An 18,928-nucleotide genomic window follows, 5' to 3' on the forward strand; every position below is an offset into this window, starting at 1 on the left:
GTGGTGTCGGTTTCCCACCCTGCAGTTCTGCCACCCCACACATACACATTCACTCCCTCTCGGCCTCTTAATGAAGGACAGAAAGTAAGAGGGTGTATGTCACTTGCCATAGATAATGTCTCAGAGAGGTTGCAAGATTTATTGAACATGTTCCAGAAATGTCTTTCGGCAACAAGTCTGAAGTCCCTGCTGGAGACGCAGACACTGATAACATGAGAAAGGACTTGGACCGCCTTAGCCTCGGGTTAGTTTATTTAGTTTATTATCACGATTCAGCCTCACAACAATCTGAATGTTACATATTGAATGATTGCAATCCTGTTAAATGCCGAATTAAATGGGTTATGTAAGCGGATATCTCCGCAATTAGACAATAAATGCAAAAGTCTTGTTATTTGATCCATAGTGAAAATGATTTCTTTTATAAAATACAAAAACCTTGTAGAGATGCACAGATAGTGATAGCCTATTATTCAGGCTGATATCGCCAGATACTGGTAGTTTGGTGGTTATATTAACTTGCATGAACTAAATTGTAAGGAATCAGTTTTCTGACTTCCAGAAGAAGACATTTTGTTCTGAAAATTGTGATCCTGTCTGTGAAACGGTGTCTGAATTTGCGTAATCTAATTATGAGGTTTAGGGTGTCAAAGTAGTCATGACCATAAAAAATACAAAAATATAAAGAGGTATTTCTGTTATTAAGGAGATTTGAGGCTAAAATATTTGATGGATGTATATGTGCTGAAAGCATTTAGTTAATATCATTATCTCACTTTTGGAAGCTGGAAGTGCCATTTAGCGTCTGAATTTGAGCTCCTCATGTGTAATTTGTGATTATTGTTGTAAATGAGAGATTAAAAACTAAGCCTTGACTATATCATTCACAGGCCTGGTTTTACAGACAAAGCTTAGCTAAAGCCAGGACTAGGCCTTAGTTAAATTAAGATGTTTAAGCATCTTTTATAATCACTCCTTAGCAAAAGGCGTTATCTTGACGTGTAATATTTTAAGATCCGTCACTGCACGTTATTTTCAGTTAAGACAGCTCAAACATGTGTCTTAGGCCTAGCCTTGTCTGTGAAACCGGGGGTTAAACTTTTAAAAGGTTTATTTGCAAAATATGTAAAATAATGTAATTAATGATTTTATTTTCACTGCACTTTATTATTCTGCTAAAATGATCTTGGCTTGCAAAAACATTGACTTTGATTATCTCTGTGTTCACTTTAATACTTTAATACGCACAGAAATACGTGATGATTCTCATATCATTAATTTCAGAAAACTCTTGTCTGCTATTAGAAAGTGAAAGCAGACCATCATTTTAAATCAGACGAGCGACAATCGGGTCAGTGCAGGGCAAGGCTTCTTGCAACTTTAGCCAAGTTCTTATTACAGTTCAGACATTTTTTTGTCTAATCTCCAACATTCCAGGAAGCTTCCAGCTTATCTGTTTTGTAGCTCAACTTCTGACAAGATAACCACCGTATTTTAAATACATTTTAAAGCTGTTATGTGTCGGAAAAATTTTTTTTGGATGCTGGTGCGTGATGAATTCTTAGTCTGAATATGACACGCAGCACCTGAAGCATGTATTCTGCGCACAACCCGGTAAATAGATTTTTTAATGTTTTCCTGCTTGGACATGCATATCATATAAATAAACCTTTTTTAAAAAACGTTAAGAATTTTTCTATAAATGTGTCATATATTTCTGAAAACTGGAAAATCACAGCTTTCACATGGTATGCAACACATAGACAGTCTTAAAGGTCCCGTTCTTTCTGTGTTTTTGAAGCTTTGATTGTGTTTACAGTGCACAATATAACATGTTTTCATGTTTCACGTTTAAAAAAAAACTTATCTGTATAGCGCTGTTTTTATTGTCCTAAAAACAGCTGATGTCTTCCTTGTCCTATTAAGTCCCTCCTTCAGAAACATAAATACATACTAAACATACTAAATGCTAAATACATGTCTGACTGTTGAAACGAACCAAAAGAAAACCAAGAAAAGCGCATTCATGACGATTTATGGTGATTTTATTTCTGTTACACCATTGCCTACAATGACGCTGATGCGGGATTCTCCTGTTTCAAGATGGCAGCTCTGTTTGACGCATTCGGTCCAATGAACTGCCGTAGCCAAGGCGACATCTAGTGTACATATCTATGAGCTTGCCGTTAGCTTAGCTGGCGACTGACGTATTCCTGTGGGCGGAGTTTAGTCAAAAAACTGTTCTAGTGACATCAATGAAGCAGGAAGTAGAGGGCTGTAGTCCAAACCGGCCGTTCGCTGTAGGCTTTCAAAGGCGAATTCTGTTAAAGCAAATATATCGGCTGGCTTTATCATTTACAGATATTTATTTGTGCTGTTATAGCAACATTACACACTAACTAGGGTTTAAAAATGGGATCAGAAAGATTGTGACCTTTAAAATTGGAAATTTTCAGTCAATATTAAAGATATCAATGTGATGCTTACACAGAATGTTCTTTACATTATATTGAATGATTTTATGTAAAAACCTGTAAATTACCCAAAAATGACTTTAGCCAGGTTTTCACCGGCTTGGTCACAATTGAGGGCTCTTTTATTTTGTTTACATATTTTCTGTTTCCTTTTTGTATCTTAATAGAGCCTGAAAATAAATTTATATGGTCTTAAAAACTTTGCTGAAACAACAACACTGGTGGTGACCTTTGCACAGTATTGTACTGTTTATATTTTAAAAATGTATTTTAAATTACAAGAAGATATTTTCAAAATCTGGGCTACAAAAGAATGTGCTACACTCATAACCGGTGTACATCTTTCATCTTGGGACTTAACACTTGTCACCACTTCTGCTAATTGCCACTTGAAAGGTATGCTAACTTCATGCACGTAGTGAAGTGTCTGCTAAAAACTTTCTTATATTTATCTTCTTTCTTAGTTAAATACAGCTCTGGAATAATTTAAGAGACTCATTGTCATGATTTGTACTTTCAGTTCTTGCTATTTAGTTAATCTGACATTAATACTGGCATTGACAGACTTACCTGTATACAAGAGTCTCATCGGCTGTGCAGTTGTACTGTATCTGATACATCCACATCAGGTTGGCTCCCGTCAATCTGCGATTTTCCCACCTCACTTGAGCTGATGTAGACGTCACCCCCTGCACGCCCACCATCTGCTCATCACCTCCTTCAGTGACCCCATCCTCAACCTCAATCTGACCCTCCTCCTGTCCCTCCTGTGGGTCAGTGTTGGTGTCCGGGCCAGGGCTTTGCCCGTTGAAAGATTTCCCTCTGGTAATGTCCGATGATCCTGGGTCACGAGCTAACGGTATTGTTCCATTACCACGATGAGGGAGAGGGATGACTTTGAGGTCAACCAGAGAGGTGGCCTCTCCTGCAGCATTGATGGCGATGCAAGTGTAGGTGCCGTCATCACGAGCAACGGTTACAAGTAGCTCCAAAGTGCCATTTCGAAAAGATGTGGTGCGGCTGGAATTGCCGATGATACGGTCATCCGGTGAGACCCAGTGCACCACTGGCTCTGGATCACCAATGGCACGGCATTTGAGCGTCGCCCTTTGACCTTCCAAGACCCAAAGTTTGTGTGTATGTCGGGTAATAAGTGGAGGTTCACAAACAAATTCCTCTTCGGGTATCGACCAGAAGTAACGTCCCGCTAAATGAAGAGGTGTAGCACACGTTTCCATATCATCACTGCGGATCAGCCGCCTTAACCAAAGCAGCTCACAGTTACAGTGTAATGGGTTCCCCCCAAAATTTAAGTTCATAACCGCATTGTAGGGTGTGGGGCTGATTACCCCTGTCTGCGAGCGTGCAAACAATGCATCGGGTGGTAAAGTCTTTAAACGGTTCGAAGTCATATCCAATCTGGCTAGTTTGTAGAGCTCGCTAAAGGAGCCTTCAGCAATCTGGTCGATAAGATTGTGATCCAAGTTCAATGTATGTAGGCTGGCCATGCTCTGAATGGCATCCCAAGGTATTTTACGCAGATTGTTATAGGATAAGTCCAAATCTTCTAGAGTCAAAAGAAAATCATCGAAGGCCTCAGAGGAGAGGTTAGTTAGTTGATTGTTGTTGAGAATTAGATGCTGCAAATTTAGCATGCCTACTAAGTCTCGTGGGCCCAGCTCTGTCAGACGGTTGCCATCCAAGTGCAAGGAACGCAAGCTTTCCAGATCCCCGAACGCCATTGGTCGAATGTTACTGATGGTGTTTCGGGATAGCGTCAAATCCACCAATCCCGTCATGTTGGCAAAGTCAGCTCCTCCCACCTCTCGAATGAAATTGTCGGCGAGACGAAGCTCGACGGTTCGCCGGTCCACGTTTGGCGGAACAAAAAGGAGGCCTTTGTCAGCGCAAAGAGTGCTTAGGGACTCTGAGAGATTCCTGCACACGCAGTGAAAGGGGCAAGCTGCGACCACGCCCCACGTCTCACCGGCTACCGCTCTGGGAAACTGACCTATCAGAGCGGGCAGCAAGCAGGCACAGGTGACCAATGTAAACCAGTGCAGCAGTGCTAATGTTGAAGCCGTGTCTCGGGGTGAGTATCTGCTGGTAAACTTTGGAGAGGGTTGACGAAATGTATCAGAGGACTTGACGATATTCCGTTTCAGGTGGACAGATGGATGAGTCGGTGATGAAGGCGAGTGCGCGTTGCTGTGTGGATGGCATACAATGAGGGACGGGTGTGATTTTCTGAATGATTGAAGGGGTGGGGAGTCTGGCATGGTAGATAGGGGAGTGATCCACAGACCTAAAAGAGCAAAAATAAAGAATCAGAATCTGATTGTACATAACCTGGTTACCCAGCAAGTAAAATTAACCAGACTTACACACAAAACACTATTCTAAAAGCATTTCTACTATATTAGTGTTTGTTGTGTCACTCTTGTTTGGCAGATAAGCAATTTTTGCTTCAAGAGAGGTGAGAGCCACAAATACTTTGGACGTTTCGCTTGAACTCCGCTACACTGAATTGATCTCAACTGATGGACAGGCTGTGCTAACAAATGTTTCATTCTTAATGATGTGGGTTAAAATGAGGTCAACTTTACTGTAACAATCAATACAAATAAAGTCCTAATGCAAACTACGGTCCATAAGAAGATAAAATAATAGGTACAAACATAAAAAAGAAAAGAGAAGGAGAGATAACCGTTACATAAAAATGCTAATAGTAGGTTTAACTGTGAAAAAATCCATAATATCTGTAATTTGATCCCTTACACCAATTTGTTAAGTTGTCATACTCAAATATGGGTTTCAGCCAAGCGATCAAGCTTGGGAGATTGCTGGCTGTATCATTGTGTACACTTCTGTCCTGCATTAGCACAAGAAGCAGATCCTCTTAAACGGTGTCATTTAACACTAAGTGCATGTAATCGTGCAGGTTTAAGCCAAAGAGGATGGAGATATGAGTCAGCATTTGTGGACTACGGCTCGGAATGCTTGGGAAATCAAACATAGACCTGTAAGAGTGATCTTTAAATATGTTTGTGCCCATGCTGTGCTTCACGTACCCATGAACACACCTCATTAGCGAAGCAAGTGGTTGCTCACCCTTCTCCGGTATTATAAACAGTACAGCGCAGTAATTATGTAAATTAATAAAAGATAGTAATTTTGCAAGGTCATTACACAAAAAAAATGCAGATGAATATAACTGGGGAACAATCAGATCCTATTCAATTATGCTGTTTTCCAAGACATTATTCATAAGACAGTGGCAACTTCTGTTTGTGTTGTTATACGCGTTATGGATGAGTCCTTGGTGTCTTTTCTTCTGGAGAAATGGGAGGTATTTATAATGTTCAGAGTAAGAAATCCTTGATGAAATGATCTGTCCCTTACAAAAATGACAACACACTTTCTTCAGTCATTGTTACTGCGGTAAAATTATGACAGTTAGGATTTACTGCCATTATAATCATAGAAATATGATGAATACAAAATGGCATAATGATACTAAAATACCTTAGATTGCTATAAAGACCTGCAATTTTCTGCTTTATGCACATGAGTATTTTTATTTAGACTTGGAAGATTTTGTGGCATTTGATACGATTACATGATGTATACCTTCACTTTAGTCCTTCAGTGAATCAAGTGCACAAAACAACGCAGCGAAGCGCACATGGAAAAAAAACTAGCTTACCGTATTTTCCGGACTATAAGTCGCACTTTTTTCATAGTTTGGCGGGTGCTGGAACTTATAGTCAGGTGTGACTTATACATCATAATTATTATTTTATATGAACCAAGAGAAACCATTACCGTCTACAGCCACGAGAGTCCGATCTATGCTCCTTTTGTATTTATGTAATTCAATGTATTCAGTGATGCGGAATGACTTTGGGACCTTTTTGAACTTAATTTGGTTTGTCGTGTTAATTTAGCCTATTCAGCCTCTTAGGTATGTCCTGTATGCTTTTGTGTATCGCGTAAATAACTGTTTATGTTACTTTAACATGTACGGACACCCATTCAGCCTGCTGTTCTGTGCTATTATTTAGTTGAATAACTTGCCTTTTCAGATTAAATGTCTGTTCTTCGGCATGAATTTTATAAAATCATTTTCTAAATAAACGCGATGTACACTGTTAGACTTTTTATTGTATATATGCGGTAACTGAGTTACTGTAACTGCCCCATTACAGTACCATAATTGTAAATGTTTTTTACAGTATGATGCCTTTACCGCAGTTCCATTTTACAGTATAATACCCTTACTGTAACACTTGCAGACGCACTTCTGGCGAACCGAGTTCGAATCCCGGCTCGAGGTCCTTTGCCAATCCCATACCCCTCTCTTCCCCTTATACTTTCCTGTCGTCTCCTTAATTACTGTCTATCTAATAAAGTCAACAAAAAAATAATATAAATATATATATATTGCCTTGAAGGGGAATCGAACCCGGTCACCCATGTCGTAGGTCCGTAACACTACCACAGTGCCACAGAGACACATGATAAAAGTTACTCGCTACACTCCCCAAGTAGCCTCTTTTGTCACTCCGAGGAGCGAAATCTTGGCGTCACTAGAGTTTTGAAGTCTTGAGGTCAAATTCAAATCTGACGGTCAAGCATTTATCCATAATCCCTTTCTTGTTTACACTGCTAAAAACAATTCACATTTTGAAATTTGCTTGACTGCTAAATGGATAACAAATAAATATATTTTATTTTTCCATTTTATATGCTTTTATAACACTGTTTTATTCAACTAGCACTACTGCTGTTGTTTTACAGCAGTCTACAGCAAATTCGAAAACTTACAGTAAATCACTGTAAATTAAATGTTAATACCCATAATGTAATGCATATTACAGTAATGAACTGGAAAAGAAAATGATGGTATTTTACTGGGCATTTTGTGGTAAGTAACTGTAGAAATTACAGTTAAGTCTAACAGTGATATAGTCCAGTGCAACTTTTTTCCTCTTCAAAACGCATTTTTGACCGATGCAACTTATACTCCAGAGCGACTAATATAGTCCAAAAATACGTTATTCATCCCTGGTGATGTATCTTAGGTTTGCAATCCCAGAAGCCTTTGGGAGATGGAGTGTCTCCATTCCATTTCCTTCCCTTCCTTTGAATTCTTCCCATCATTTTTTTTTGTGGTTCACCTCCGCCCTCCTATGACCTTCATCTCCATTTTCTTTTCCACGCCCCTCTCTTTCAGCTTCCTCAAGTGTTTTGCTTATCACCTTTGCCTACTCTTCCCATCTGCCCTTGAGGTAACTTGAGAAGTGATGCAACATTAGTTAAAGTACCCCCTCCCCCCTCTCTCTCTCTCTCTCTCTCTCTCTCTCTCTCTCTCTCTCTCTCTCTCTCTCTCTCTCTCTCTCTCTCTCTCTCTCACCATCTTTGGCCACCTGAGAGCACACAGGCCAAAATAGATCTTGTCTCTCTTCCACATCGATCCGGTTATGCAAGGATAGATGGCAAACCTTCCTCAACATTATAACACGTCTTCCTCATTTTCTTTTCTTACATTCGTTTCCTCTCTCTTCTATCCTGTGCTCATATTCATGGCACATGCCAGTGCTTGTCTTGGTCTATTTTTGTCTGCTCAGGAGAGTAGAAGTGTGTGGTGGTAGAGGATAGATTAGATGAATATAAATTCTGGTAATCCTTTTGTAATCCTTATTCAATGTTATTCATGATTCGGACTGAATGAAAACTCCTGGGAGTGCGTAGCTTTAGTGTCTAACGACCCCGTCTATGGCATGTGTGTGTGTTTGGCATACTCTGAACATCTCTCTGTGCTAAGCAGCTCCCTTAGCCATCTTTCGTCAACACGTGCCATCTCCCCTTATCCCTCGCTGGCTCACATTAAAACAAACACACTGCTTTGCTGCTGTTGTCAGGGTCTCTAGAACCTCAGTGGCCACAAAGCAGATGAGTCTTTGCTAATGATTATCACATCAATTACATGCCGTACCACACAGGACAGTTCTGAAGCATGCACACACACACACACATTCGCAGTAGACAAACGACTAATTGAAGCAGCATTGACCCAGTAAGAATCATTAGCATCTCAGCTCGGTTTTACTCTCTTCTCAGCGTTCAACTCGCAAAGCGAGATTTTTTTCTAGTAAGAAGGTTTTCCAGGGCAACCTATCTCCCTAAACACAGCTCTCTCTGAGCTGTCACAGAAACAACTGTCTTTTACTGTGATATGCGCTGAGATTTTGCAGAATTGTTTGTTGTTATTTATAAAAGCATTTTGATGTTCACTGGTGTAAACATTTTATATATTTCATTGTTTTCAGCATTCTTCTGAATGAATAATTCGTCATAACTACATACTGAACAAAATAGTAGTGTTGTTTTTAAAATAGAGAAAAGGTTTTTAATTGCATTTTAATTGACACACCTCTTGCTATCCCAGATCTATTCAATTCATTTTATTTTTATAGTGTTTTTCACAATTGTTAATTATTCTTAAGTGGCGCTGTCACTTAAGAATAAAGACACCTAAATAACGACACTTAAGAATAAAGACACCTGAGTTTACTTCAATATTTTGCATGTAGATTTTTATCTATCACAACAAATTATATATCATTCGAATGGTCTAAGCCTCTAGAATACATATTTCAACTGTGTTTTATCAAATAAATTATTTCATTTGTTTTTACACGTATATAGCACTAATACCCTGTTCTAATCCTAAACCAAATCTTGACAAACTATATATCATTGGAAAGCTCAAAAAGTGTAGTTTTCATATTTCATCACCCTTTGGGAAAAGTATATCATAGTAAGAGTCATTTTCTTAAAGGTCACGGGCCCACAGGTAGGCCAATTTTGTTTTTACACAATTATAACACTAAAACCCTACTCTAAACCTAAAGAATCATGACAAACTATATTTCGCCGAAAAGCTCAGAAGGTAGTTTTCATATTTTAAGGTCATCTGATAATAAAAAAATGTAATGGCATTTTTTGTTACATGACTTCCCTCCCATACGAATGCATATTCATCATTATTTATTAGGGTTGGGATATCGATTAATCTAACGATTCATTTTATTCGACTTCGATTCGATTCGACTCTTGGTTATCTCCCCATTAATTAACTTATAGCAATTTATACATGTTGATTTACATATCTGAATGGAAAAAAACATGAATTCCTTAACATTGCAATATATGTTGTTTGCTCTTAAAAAAAAAGACTATACAAGTGCAAAATAATGCATTCTTAGTCAGAGGTAGCATTCAATTAAAGCGTTCGCAGCGCATACTGTGCAGTTTAGTAACAGTATAAAAATCTCAAGTTCACATTACTTTATTTTACATGCATTTATCAGCAAAACCTCTTCAATTTGTCTTTTGATGGTCAGTGTAATTTTTATAACTTGATTTGTTTAATCCACATTGTTTTTGTGCTGTTCTAGTCCATGTAATGACAGATATAAACACAATTATAGACTTAAGAAGCACATACATTATTAAATCTTTTTCTCTTAAGTTTGTTAAAATAGATGAGGACTAATTTAGTGCTGGGCAGAGAGTGACTGAAAGTGCAGTCTTCTGGCAACAGTGTGTTTTTACATATTTCACTGCTTTCTGTTAAATTGCTCATGACTTTTTAAAACACACTTGCCATCACATTCATGATTTTATGGTAACATGACACTTTTTCGCGTCAATCGACGAGCATTTAAACCATAAACAAAGCACTGTCACTTTAATTTGATCGTGAGCAGGGCAACAAAAATAGACCAGACGCAGAAACGATTGCAACACTGCTGCGACAGCGCAGCGAGCTCGCGCAGCTCATGCGTCCATGCTTGTTAACATGGGCGCTGAAAAAACATGCAACGTTTGCGCACTGCTCACGCATTGTGAAACCGGCGTGGACTGGAGCCACTCGCGTTGCTACTACTCTACGGCGCCGCCATTTTGGGTTTGACGAATCGATGCGCATATTTTGCATCTACGCGTTGTCCCAGGCCTATTATTTATTCATAACACTATATCCTATTATAAATGTTACAAAATATATGTATCAAAAAAGTTTTTATATGTCAAAACCTTTTTGCATCAATAATAATGCAGTGACAGTAATTTATTAATTTGTGACAAGACTATGCAGCAAACCGTTGACACCTAGTGTCTGTTGTTGGTAAACCACTAAAAGTGTGACACAAACTTTTTAACTTGAAATTTGGATCACAACTAATTAAAACTTGATCTTTGCATTATAACTTTTGTGAAATATTTACATTTTTATAATTTTATTTATAAAATTAATATGTTATTGAATTTTAAAATAAATATAAACTGCTATAACGATTTAAAAAAAAAAGATTTTTACCTCTAGCCACTGCTCAGAAAAACCCTTTACTTTATAAAACAAGACCAGGATTAGGCTTCTAGACCAAAAAAATGCCAGGGTTATATTAATTTGAAGGTGTACATCACATTCCCTCCCACTAAAAAGGGATTTGCGCCACTTTAGGGGTTAAATAATGTAAGTAGTACTCCATTACAAACTATATTATAAACATAGTCTAGGATGGAGTACATAGAGGTATTCAATTGTGTTAGTAATAGAATAATGCAATAAGTAATACTCCAATTCCAAACTGTATACTATTATAAACGTAATGTACTAAAGAACGTCTTAAGTTAAGCTAATGTCAACAGTCTCCCAGTAAGTAAGCCAACAGGGCGACAGCGTTCAATAGATATCAAAAACTTCTTTGGGGAGGCAGAAAAAAACCCGGGAGACAACCAGGCTTAGCCGAGAGGGTGATACATTACAGCTGCAATTTGTAACAGAGTATAGAGACACAGTGTTAAGCTGCTGCACACCACCAGCGACTAGCAATGAGAGACGCAATCTCATTCATTTCAATGGAAGCTTGGCGATTTCTGACAACACGGGTGACAGTGACGGATAATATATTTTAGAATTTAGTTTATACTATACTTAATATATGAAGAGTTTTTTGTTAAAACATGTTTATTATTATGTTATCATGGTTTTATTGTGCTACTTAATCTTATTGTTCTCATCTGATAGTGAATGACATCTACTGACACCAATAGAAATGATAGTTTTGCTTTTTACTTCTTGTTTCAAGGTATTATGGCATTACTGAAATTCTGCTGTCACTGTCACCCAATTAAAAATAATCACACAGCATGAGTTCTGATGCGTTTTTCTGTCCCTTTTAATGGTGAGGATATATTCTGCCCTGATCATTTGCTGTTTTTAACCAATCAGCCAATGTCTGATAGTAGGAAATATGCTTTTATCTGCCAATACCATAACATAGCCATCTAGTCAGTATTGGAGTCAGATGTTAATTCAGTAAGTGCTCTGATGAATGCGAAGAGTAGTTTGTTAGATTCATGATGGTTTGGCAGATTAAGAGAACCAATTAAGTCTTCATTCATAAATCTCAAACCCCATCGGCTGTTTGTGAGTTTTTCCATGTAGTGAAAAGCAACACAATAGAAAGACATGTCTATTCTGTCTTTGTATTATTTTGCATTATGCTGTCTTTTATCTCATCACATTCGATTCAGACGAACAAATACAGATTGGCAGTATGACGACTTTTACCATAGCATTGAAGATGCAACTGTGTAATTGCGTTGGGCCACTAAATTGCTAAGCAGGGACTATAATGTTATATCTCAAAAAGCACAATGGAAAAGAACTGAACAACATTCTGTACAGGTGACTGTATGGTGTGATATAATTTAAAGAGGAAGGCTTTGTAATAATTGTGTGTTGGCTGGATTGTGTGTGTGTATGTTTGTGCAGAAGAGGAGAGAGAGAGATGGTGGCATGGGTCACAGCGAGTTTAAGTCTGTATTATAGTGTTGTGTAGAGATAAAGGATGAGCTGTAGTTAGGTTTAGGCAAATATATATCATTCATATTAATCAGTCTGTGGTATGAAATATCTTATTGAGAAACAATCTGAGAGATTTATTATGTGTGCAACAAAGGGAATCAATGATTTTCTAAAGCCTCTTGCATTTATGAGAAATGAATCATATGCACATGATCAAACACGCACACACATACACACACGCTGGCAAATGGATACCATATTTCTTGTTTTTATCTCCCTTTTTTATATCTTCTGTGTCATATTATCACCCATTTTCTACTGTCCTTCACACTTTCATAACTAGACAAAATGGTTAAACATCATAAAGTCATTACAATGGAAGATTAAATAGACATAGAGACATAGATGAGATGAAATAGAGAGTAAATAGAGACTCACGTTTCTCAGATTAATCCCAAATTTGTTTAATCTGAAGATCTTATTGTCACAAATTTACAGATGCATGTATTTTATGAGGTAGGTAATTCGTATGACCACATTCGTACGTTTTTGTACGATTTGCTTTTGCCCCTGTGACGTTGGGGTTTCAAATTTTTTTGTCTAATAATTGTATGTTTTTGTAAATTTTACTTTGGATATACAGATTTATACAAATTAGCCAACTCGTAAAATACGCATAAATTCCCCTAAGATCTGGCTAGATTTTCCAAGGTAGCATAGACTGCAAAGGTTTTTAATATGAACCTAAATATGTATCATCAAATCTCTCAAGACCAATTTATCTGAGCTATGCCATATTAATTTTGCAGCTATGTACACTCACTGAATGTCAACATTTGTCTTTTTTTGTTTCTTCTGTGTATTTTTTATCTTTGCTATACTGTCAGATAAAGAGGTACGACACTGAACCCTCAAAGGTTCCTTTTTGTACCTTTATGGGTATACAAAACATTCAAATATTTTACCTTTTGGGGTACAATGTTAAACCTTAAAGAACAAGTTTGTATCAGATAAATCTTAGCTTTTTCCCTGCCATTGACGAATTAACTCGTCAATTAAGATCAAACACTTCCCTGCCAATGACGATTATTTCCGGCTTTCCGCGATATTGCTATTATACACCAGGTGTTGTTTTTATCCACTTCCACAACCCGGAAGTAGCAACAGTTGTATGTCCGTGTAAGTTTTGAGGATCCCTCTGCATCTGATCTCTATCAAAAGTCCTTCACAAAAATAGAATTATCTTAGCTTTTGTTCAAAATTTGTGTTTTTGAAGAAACCTACCCATATTTTAAAGGTGATTAAAAAGAGAATCAATGAATGTAGGATGAAACTTTTTTTTTTTTTAAAGCAGAGGGTGTTTTCTTTCATTTAATATATTGTATGTTTATATATTTTAAGAAGAACATTTTCTGGAAGGCATTAACTTTTGTGAAAATCATGAAAAATGCTGGCGCTAGCTGGAAATTTAAAGAAAGCTGGCGGGCAAAGAGTTGGAAGTAAAAAACAGTTTACTAGCTTTTTTCTGATAGTGTAAGGAATTTTTAGTAAAAAATCTGAGACATAAATGAGACTTCCAATAACTATCATAGGTTATAAAAGAGCAAACATTTGCTTTGGTTTTTGTCCCCATGTGCACACAGATGCACTAATATGGTGAAGGATGACAACCTGACAGCAGTGATCCATCAAGTCTTAGAAGAACTCAGAAGAGAGAGAAAAAGTGTCTGATTAAAAAGAAATTCTAAAAATGATAGAAGAAAAGAGAATAGAAGAGAAAACAAATAGTTTCTAGTGTTTTTTAATGCATTGCTTTGTGGTTGCTAGGATGTCTTGGTTGGTTGCTAGGGTGTCCTGTGTGCTTTTTACTGTAGTGGGTGCTTACTGGCAACTCATAATTCTTTATTATTTCCTGATTCTTAGATACAGCTCAATTCTTCTCTGTAGTATTTTTCTAGAAACATTTTCATCCGTTTTATTTTTCCTGTCTGCTAAAAGCATAAGTCCAGTCACTTAAGGGGGTCGCACACTGTACGAGAAACGTTGCACCATGAAACTAAAAACAGAACACATTATTTCCTATGAATGTAGGCACACCAGCGATGCCTGGCGACGTCTTTTCGCTGTGACACTGGACACTTCCCACTCACATAGTTTAACATTAAATAACATCACTGTCCCAAATTGTTAGTGATTAACATTTGCTGCTAACGTATATTTTGCATTTTAAGGTAGACGCTATCTGACTAAGCTCGCGTTATTTTATGTGCACTTCCATTGTACGATATCTCAAAGTTGTCCTAGACGCGACGCGGCGCTGCGCTTCTCATCCCGTGTGCAACCCCCTTAAGAAAGCAATAGCCCATGATTTGAGATATCATTCATTTTTATAGCACAAATAGGGCTGGCTACTTATGCACCAAATTTAATATCTAGGGGTTTTGAAAACACCCTAATATTAGCAATATTTCTAGAGATGTTTCTTTTAGAAAAATACCACTTGATAGCAAATGTATCGAGATTTTTGGTAAACAACAGGGGAGCATTTATGTTTTGGTGTACCAGGCAGAGCTGGAGAAACCTTTGCAATTCCAAAGATAAATTTTAGAAGAGTACATTCCTGCCAGACTCCTGTATTGATCCATCGTGCCTTCTGACAATCCATCCAACCGTTCATATCCCTATTTCTTCATGCATTTGCTCATCCATCATCTATCCATCCCCTCCTCCATCTGACAGCCTGAAGTATCTATCTGCTTATCTCTTTGTTTCTCTATAATAATGTCTGAGCTTTGTGTGTGTGTGTGTGTGTGTGTTTGTGTGTGTGTGTGTGTGCGTGCGTGCGTGCGCGTGTGTGTGTATGTGTGTCTGTCTCATCATTTTCCTAATGTCTTGTACTTACCATTCAGCTTTCTTTTTCTGAGCAGTGATTCAGCAAAATATAACTGTACTGTAATCTTCTTGATCCTCTGTAAAATACGATCCATATTTCTGTCAATCCATATCTTTCATTCATACTGCTCGCACACATAGACACATACAAAGCCTCTTAAACCTACAGTACCATGCAGTAGTCAGGGTTCCCACACCTTAGTTAACTTCAAATGCAAGGACCTTTCAAGGACTTTCCAGGTCCAATACCCTCAAATTCAAGGACTAAATATGGGGACACAGTTCAAGAGCAAAGATACATCGTGTTACCTGTTATGATACATTGTTACAGTGCCCTTTTGAGGGAACTCGCGGTGACCCTTTGGGGATGCCTCCAGGGGTAAGTGCGTCTGAATGTGTATATCAAATTCAACCAATGGTGAGGCTTAATGACAAAGATGGGGTGATGCGGGAGCCAGGAAGTATATCGCTATCTAAAAGATTGCCAAAGACGGCATTACAGAGACGCAGGAAGTATGGCAAGGGAGAAGCAGCGTCTCGTTCCCTTCTCAGGGAACAACAGTTAAATACATAACCTGAGACGTTTTCATGTGTCAAACACAACTATTCAAAAAAGCATTTTGGTATGAATCAACATTCGCATACAGAAGATATAAGCATTTAAAGCAAACTGTTTAGCATGTGTTTAAAATGCTAGAACTTTTATGATATTACCCTACACTGCACAGGGAATAATATGGATTTTTTTTTCCAGAAACTTCTCGCATAAAATAGATTCAAGCACTTTCAATGACCTGTGTCTATTAGAGATGCGCGGATGGGCTATTATTTCATCCGCAACCGCATCACAAAACTCATCATCCGTCCGCCATCCATCCGCACCAACGTTTCTGACCAGTTTTCAAAACCGCACCCGCCCGCCATCCGCTGACTGGGCGATGCAAGGCGCTGCTGATGACAGCCGCGAGACTAGAGCTCTAGAATATCAGCAGTGAACTCCGATCGGCGCACATGGGACAAAAATAAATAAATAAATAGCCTAAATTAAACGCACAAATTACATAGTCTGCACTGTCTGGTGTCATCCTGATTTACCACTTTGTAAAACTTATTCCAGGCAACCCTTTTCTGACCTTCTATTTCCTTTGTTTTTAATTCTCATTTTTTGCGTTTGCCACGTACCTCCTTCGCCGGCGTTGATAAGAGCTATGTCAAAATGCGTCCTCATTTCTCCGCGCTGTTAATGATAGAACGAATGGATCCTTAACAGCTGAGGCTATCCCAAACAATTAAAACCTTTATTAAATAAAAGTGTATTAGAAAACTTTTTATTGTCACTGTTTTAGTATTATAAGTTATGTTTTGTGTTAATATTATTCGGTTTATGTTGCGTATATTTCTAAGGTTGATTATTTGATATACTGTTGAATAGTTTAATCTACATCAATGTGTCATATTTTCTAAAATAAATTAATATTTTTCTGATTACATATTTATTTTAAAAAGTCAGAAATGTCTCCGCTGTTTATTGCTGACAGGCGCGGTGGGCGCTACTGGGGGCGCGTGCAACATGTGACGCAAATTATGGGTCCTCAGAAGGCTAGACCGTCTTCAGTTCTCTTCGCGAACTTCTGAGCCTGCCACCTTGAAAGACAGAGTGCTCACCTTTTAAGGTCGCATGCTTAGAAGGACACAGCTAATAACAAGCAGTCGATCCGCCACCCGCCCGAATTTAATTAAAATATTATTTTTCGTCACGTCATCCGCCCGATCCGCGGTTTATCCACGGAGTCCGCTTCTGTGACCGCCAACCGCGCATCTCTAGTGTCTATGTATGTATATTTTCAAAAACTTCCCAGGGCCTTTAATTTTTTCCTCCAGATTCACAAACTTTCAAGGATTTTTAAGACCCGTGGGAACCCTGTTAATGTAGAAACTAATGATTGGTTGATTGAAGTTGCACAAAACTGGACAGCATTAAAAACTACTCAAGGCCATTGAAAGTGCTTGAATCTATTTTATGCAAGACGTTTTCTCGAAAAAAAATCCATATTATTCCCTGTGTAGTGTAAGATAATATCATAAAAATTCTAGCCTTTTAAACACATGCTAAACTGTTTGCTTTAAATGCTTATATCTTCTGTATGCGAATGTTGATTCATACCAAAATGCTTTTTTTGCATAGCTGTGTTTGACACATGAAAACGTCTCGGGCTACATATGTAACTTTTGTTTCCTGAGAAGGGAACGAGACGCTGCGTCTCCCTTGCCATACTTCCTGCGTCCCTGTAACGCTGTCTTTGGCAATATTTCAGATAGCGATATACTTCCTGGCTCTTGTGTCACCCTGTCTTTGTCAATAAGCCTCACCATTGGTTGAATTTGATATACACATTCAGACACACTTACCCCTGGAGGCGTCCCCAAAGTGTCACCGCAGTGACGCAGCGTGAGTTCCCTCGAAAGGAACTGTAGCAATGTATCTTAAAAGGTAACACGATGTAACCTTGCTCTCACTTGAAATGTGTCCCCACATTTAGTCCTTGAATTTGAGGGTATTGGACCTGGAAAGTCCTTGAAAGGTCTTTGGATTTGAAGTTAACTAAGGTGTGTGAACCCTGACTACTGTACTTTGACCAACCATCTATACAAGCAGAAGCTTGTTGGCAAACAGCTTGCCTCTGCTGGTCCACCATCTGGACCAAAACCACACCAGCATGTACCCACACTGTCTTTATTTGTTCCTGCAACACCAGGAATAGTGGGAAACCAATGTTTAAAGCTCAGCCAGCTTCCCTTTATTTCACACGCGCTGTCTACCTTCAAAATCTTTTGTTCCTGCACAGCTACAGTACAAGGTAACAGTTAATGAACCCATTCTGTTTATATGCTGCTGTTGCAAGGACACAGAGACGAATAGAGAGAGTAGATAGACATAAAGCTGAGACGTAAAGTAGAGAAAGGTAAGAGGGATGAAAAGAAAAGAATGGAAGGAGGAATTACTGTATATGTGGTTTTTATGAAGAAGGTTAACTGCAAATAAGGAAGTACTGTAGAAGAATAAAAACTTTAATGTTGAAGCATTCGGCAGATGCTTTTATCCAAAGCAAGTAACAGTATATTCAATCCATGCATTTTTTATCCATATGCGTGTTCAAACTCATGACTTTTGCACTGCTCATGCAAGTAGTAGGAACACTGTTATACTACATGAAAACTGGAATAAAGAGCTAAAACATGAAAACTTTTTTGATTGGACTTGAGCTAGCGAAGCAAATGATTGGTCAATTGCCCACTTTGATCAGAAAAGAGAGAACTCGGATACAGACTGTGAGAATAAATAGCCAAACGTATTGTGGGGTGGTCCATGAACTATGGGTCGCTGGCATAGATGTTGGCATGGTGACAAAGCGCACCCATGCAACTTTTAAAGCAACCTCTCTTTTACTTAGCGAGACACAGAGAAACTAGTACAGCGTGAGTGGCTATAGAGCAGTGTTAAGTGTCTTATGTCTGCGCATGAATATGCAAAGAGAAGTGTGTGCTCTGAATAGAGAGGGACTAGAGCACTTCAGCTGTTTGTGTGTCTGTGTATGCGTGTCGTCATTATAGCACTGTAAAATCAATCTCGGTTTTGTGTCACTGCATTAACTACTATTGGACATGTGCAGGAATATGAGAG

The 18,928-nt window shown here is 38.3% G+C and overlaps 2 protein-coding genes across 3 annotated transcripts in view; one reads left to right on the forward strand and one right to left on the reverse strand.

Annotated features, from left to right (window-relative positions):
- The window catches only part of pcxb (pyruvate carboxylase b), a 292,116-nt gene that overhangs the window by 183,540 nt on the left and 89,648 nt on the right, over positions 1-18,928 (forward strand). The window lies entirely within an intron of this gene.
- The window catches only part of LOC129448877 (leucine-rich repeat and fibronectin type-III domain-containing protein 4), a 41,582-nt gene that overhangs the window by 16,780 nt on the left and 5,874 nt on the right, over positions 1-18,928 (reverse strand). The window contains exon 3 of the mRNA XM_055211568.2: positions 3,045-4,779. Coding sequence (XP_055067543.2) covers positions 3,045-4,753 — 1,709 coding nt within the window. The 5' untranslated portion in view covers positions 4,754-4,779. The remainder of the gene's footprint in view (positions 1-3,044; positions 4,780-18,928) is intronic.

Source organism: Misgurnus anguillicaudatus, chromosome 21 (genome assembly GCF_027580225.2).
Source record: "Misgurnus anguillicaudatus chromosome 21, ASM2758022v2, whole genome shotgun sequence".
In the NCBI taxonomy this organism is placed as follows: Eukaryota; Metazoa; Chordata; class Actinopteri; order Cypriniformes; family Cobitidae; genus Misgurnus; species Misgurnus anguillicaudatus.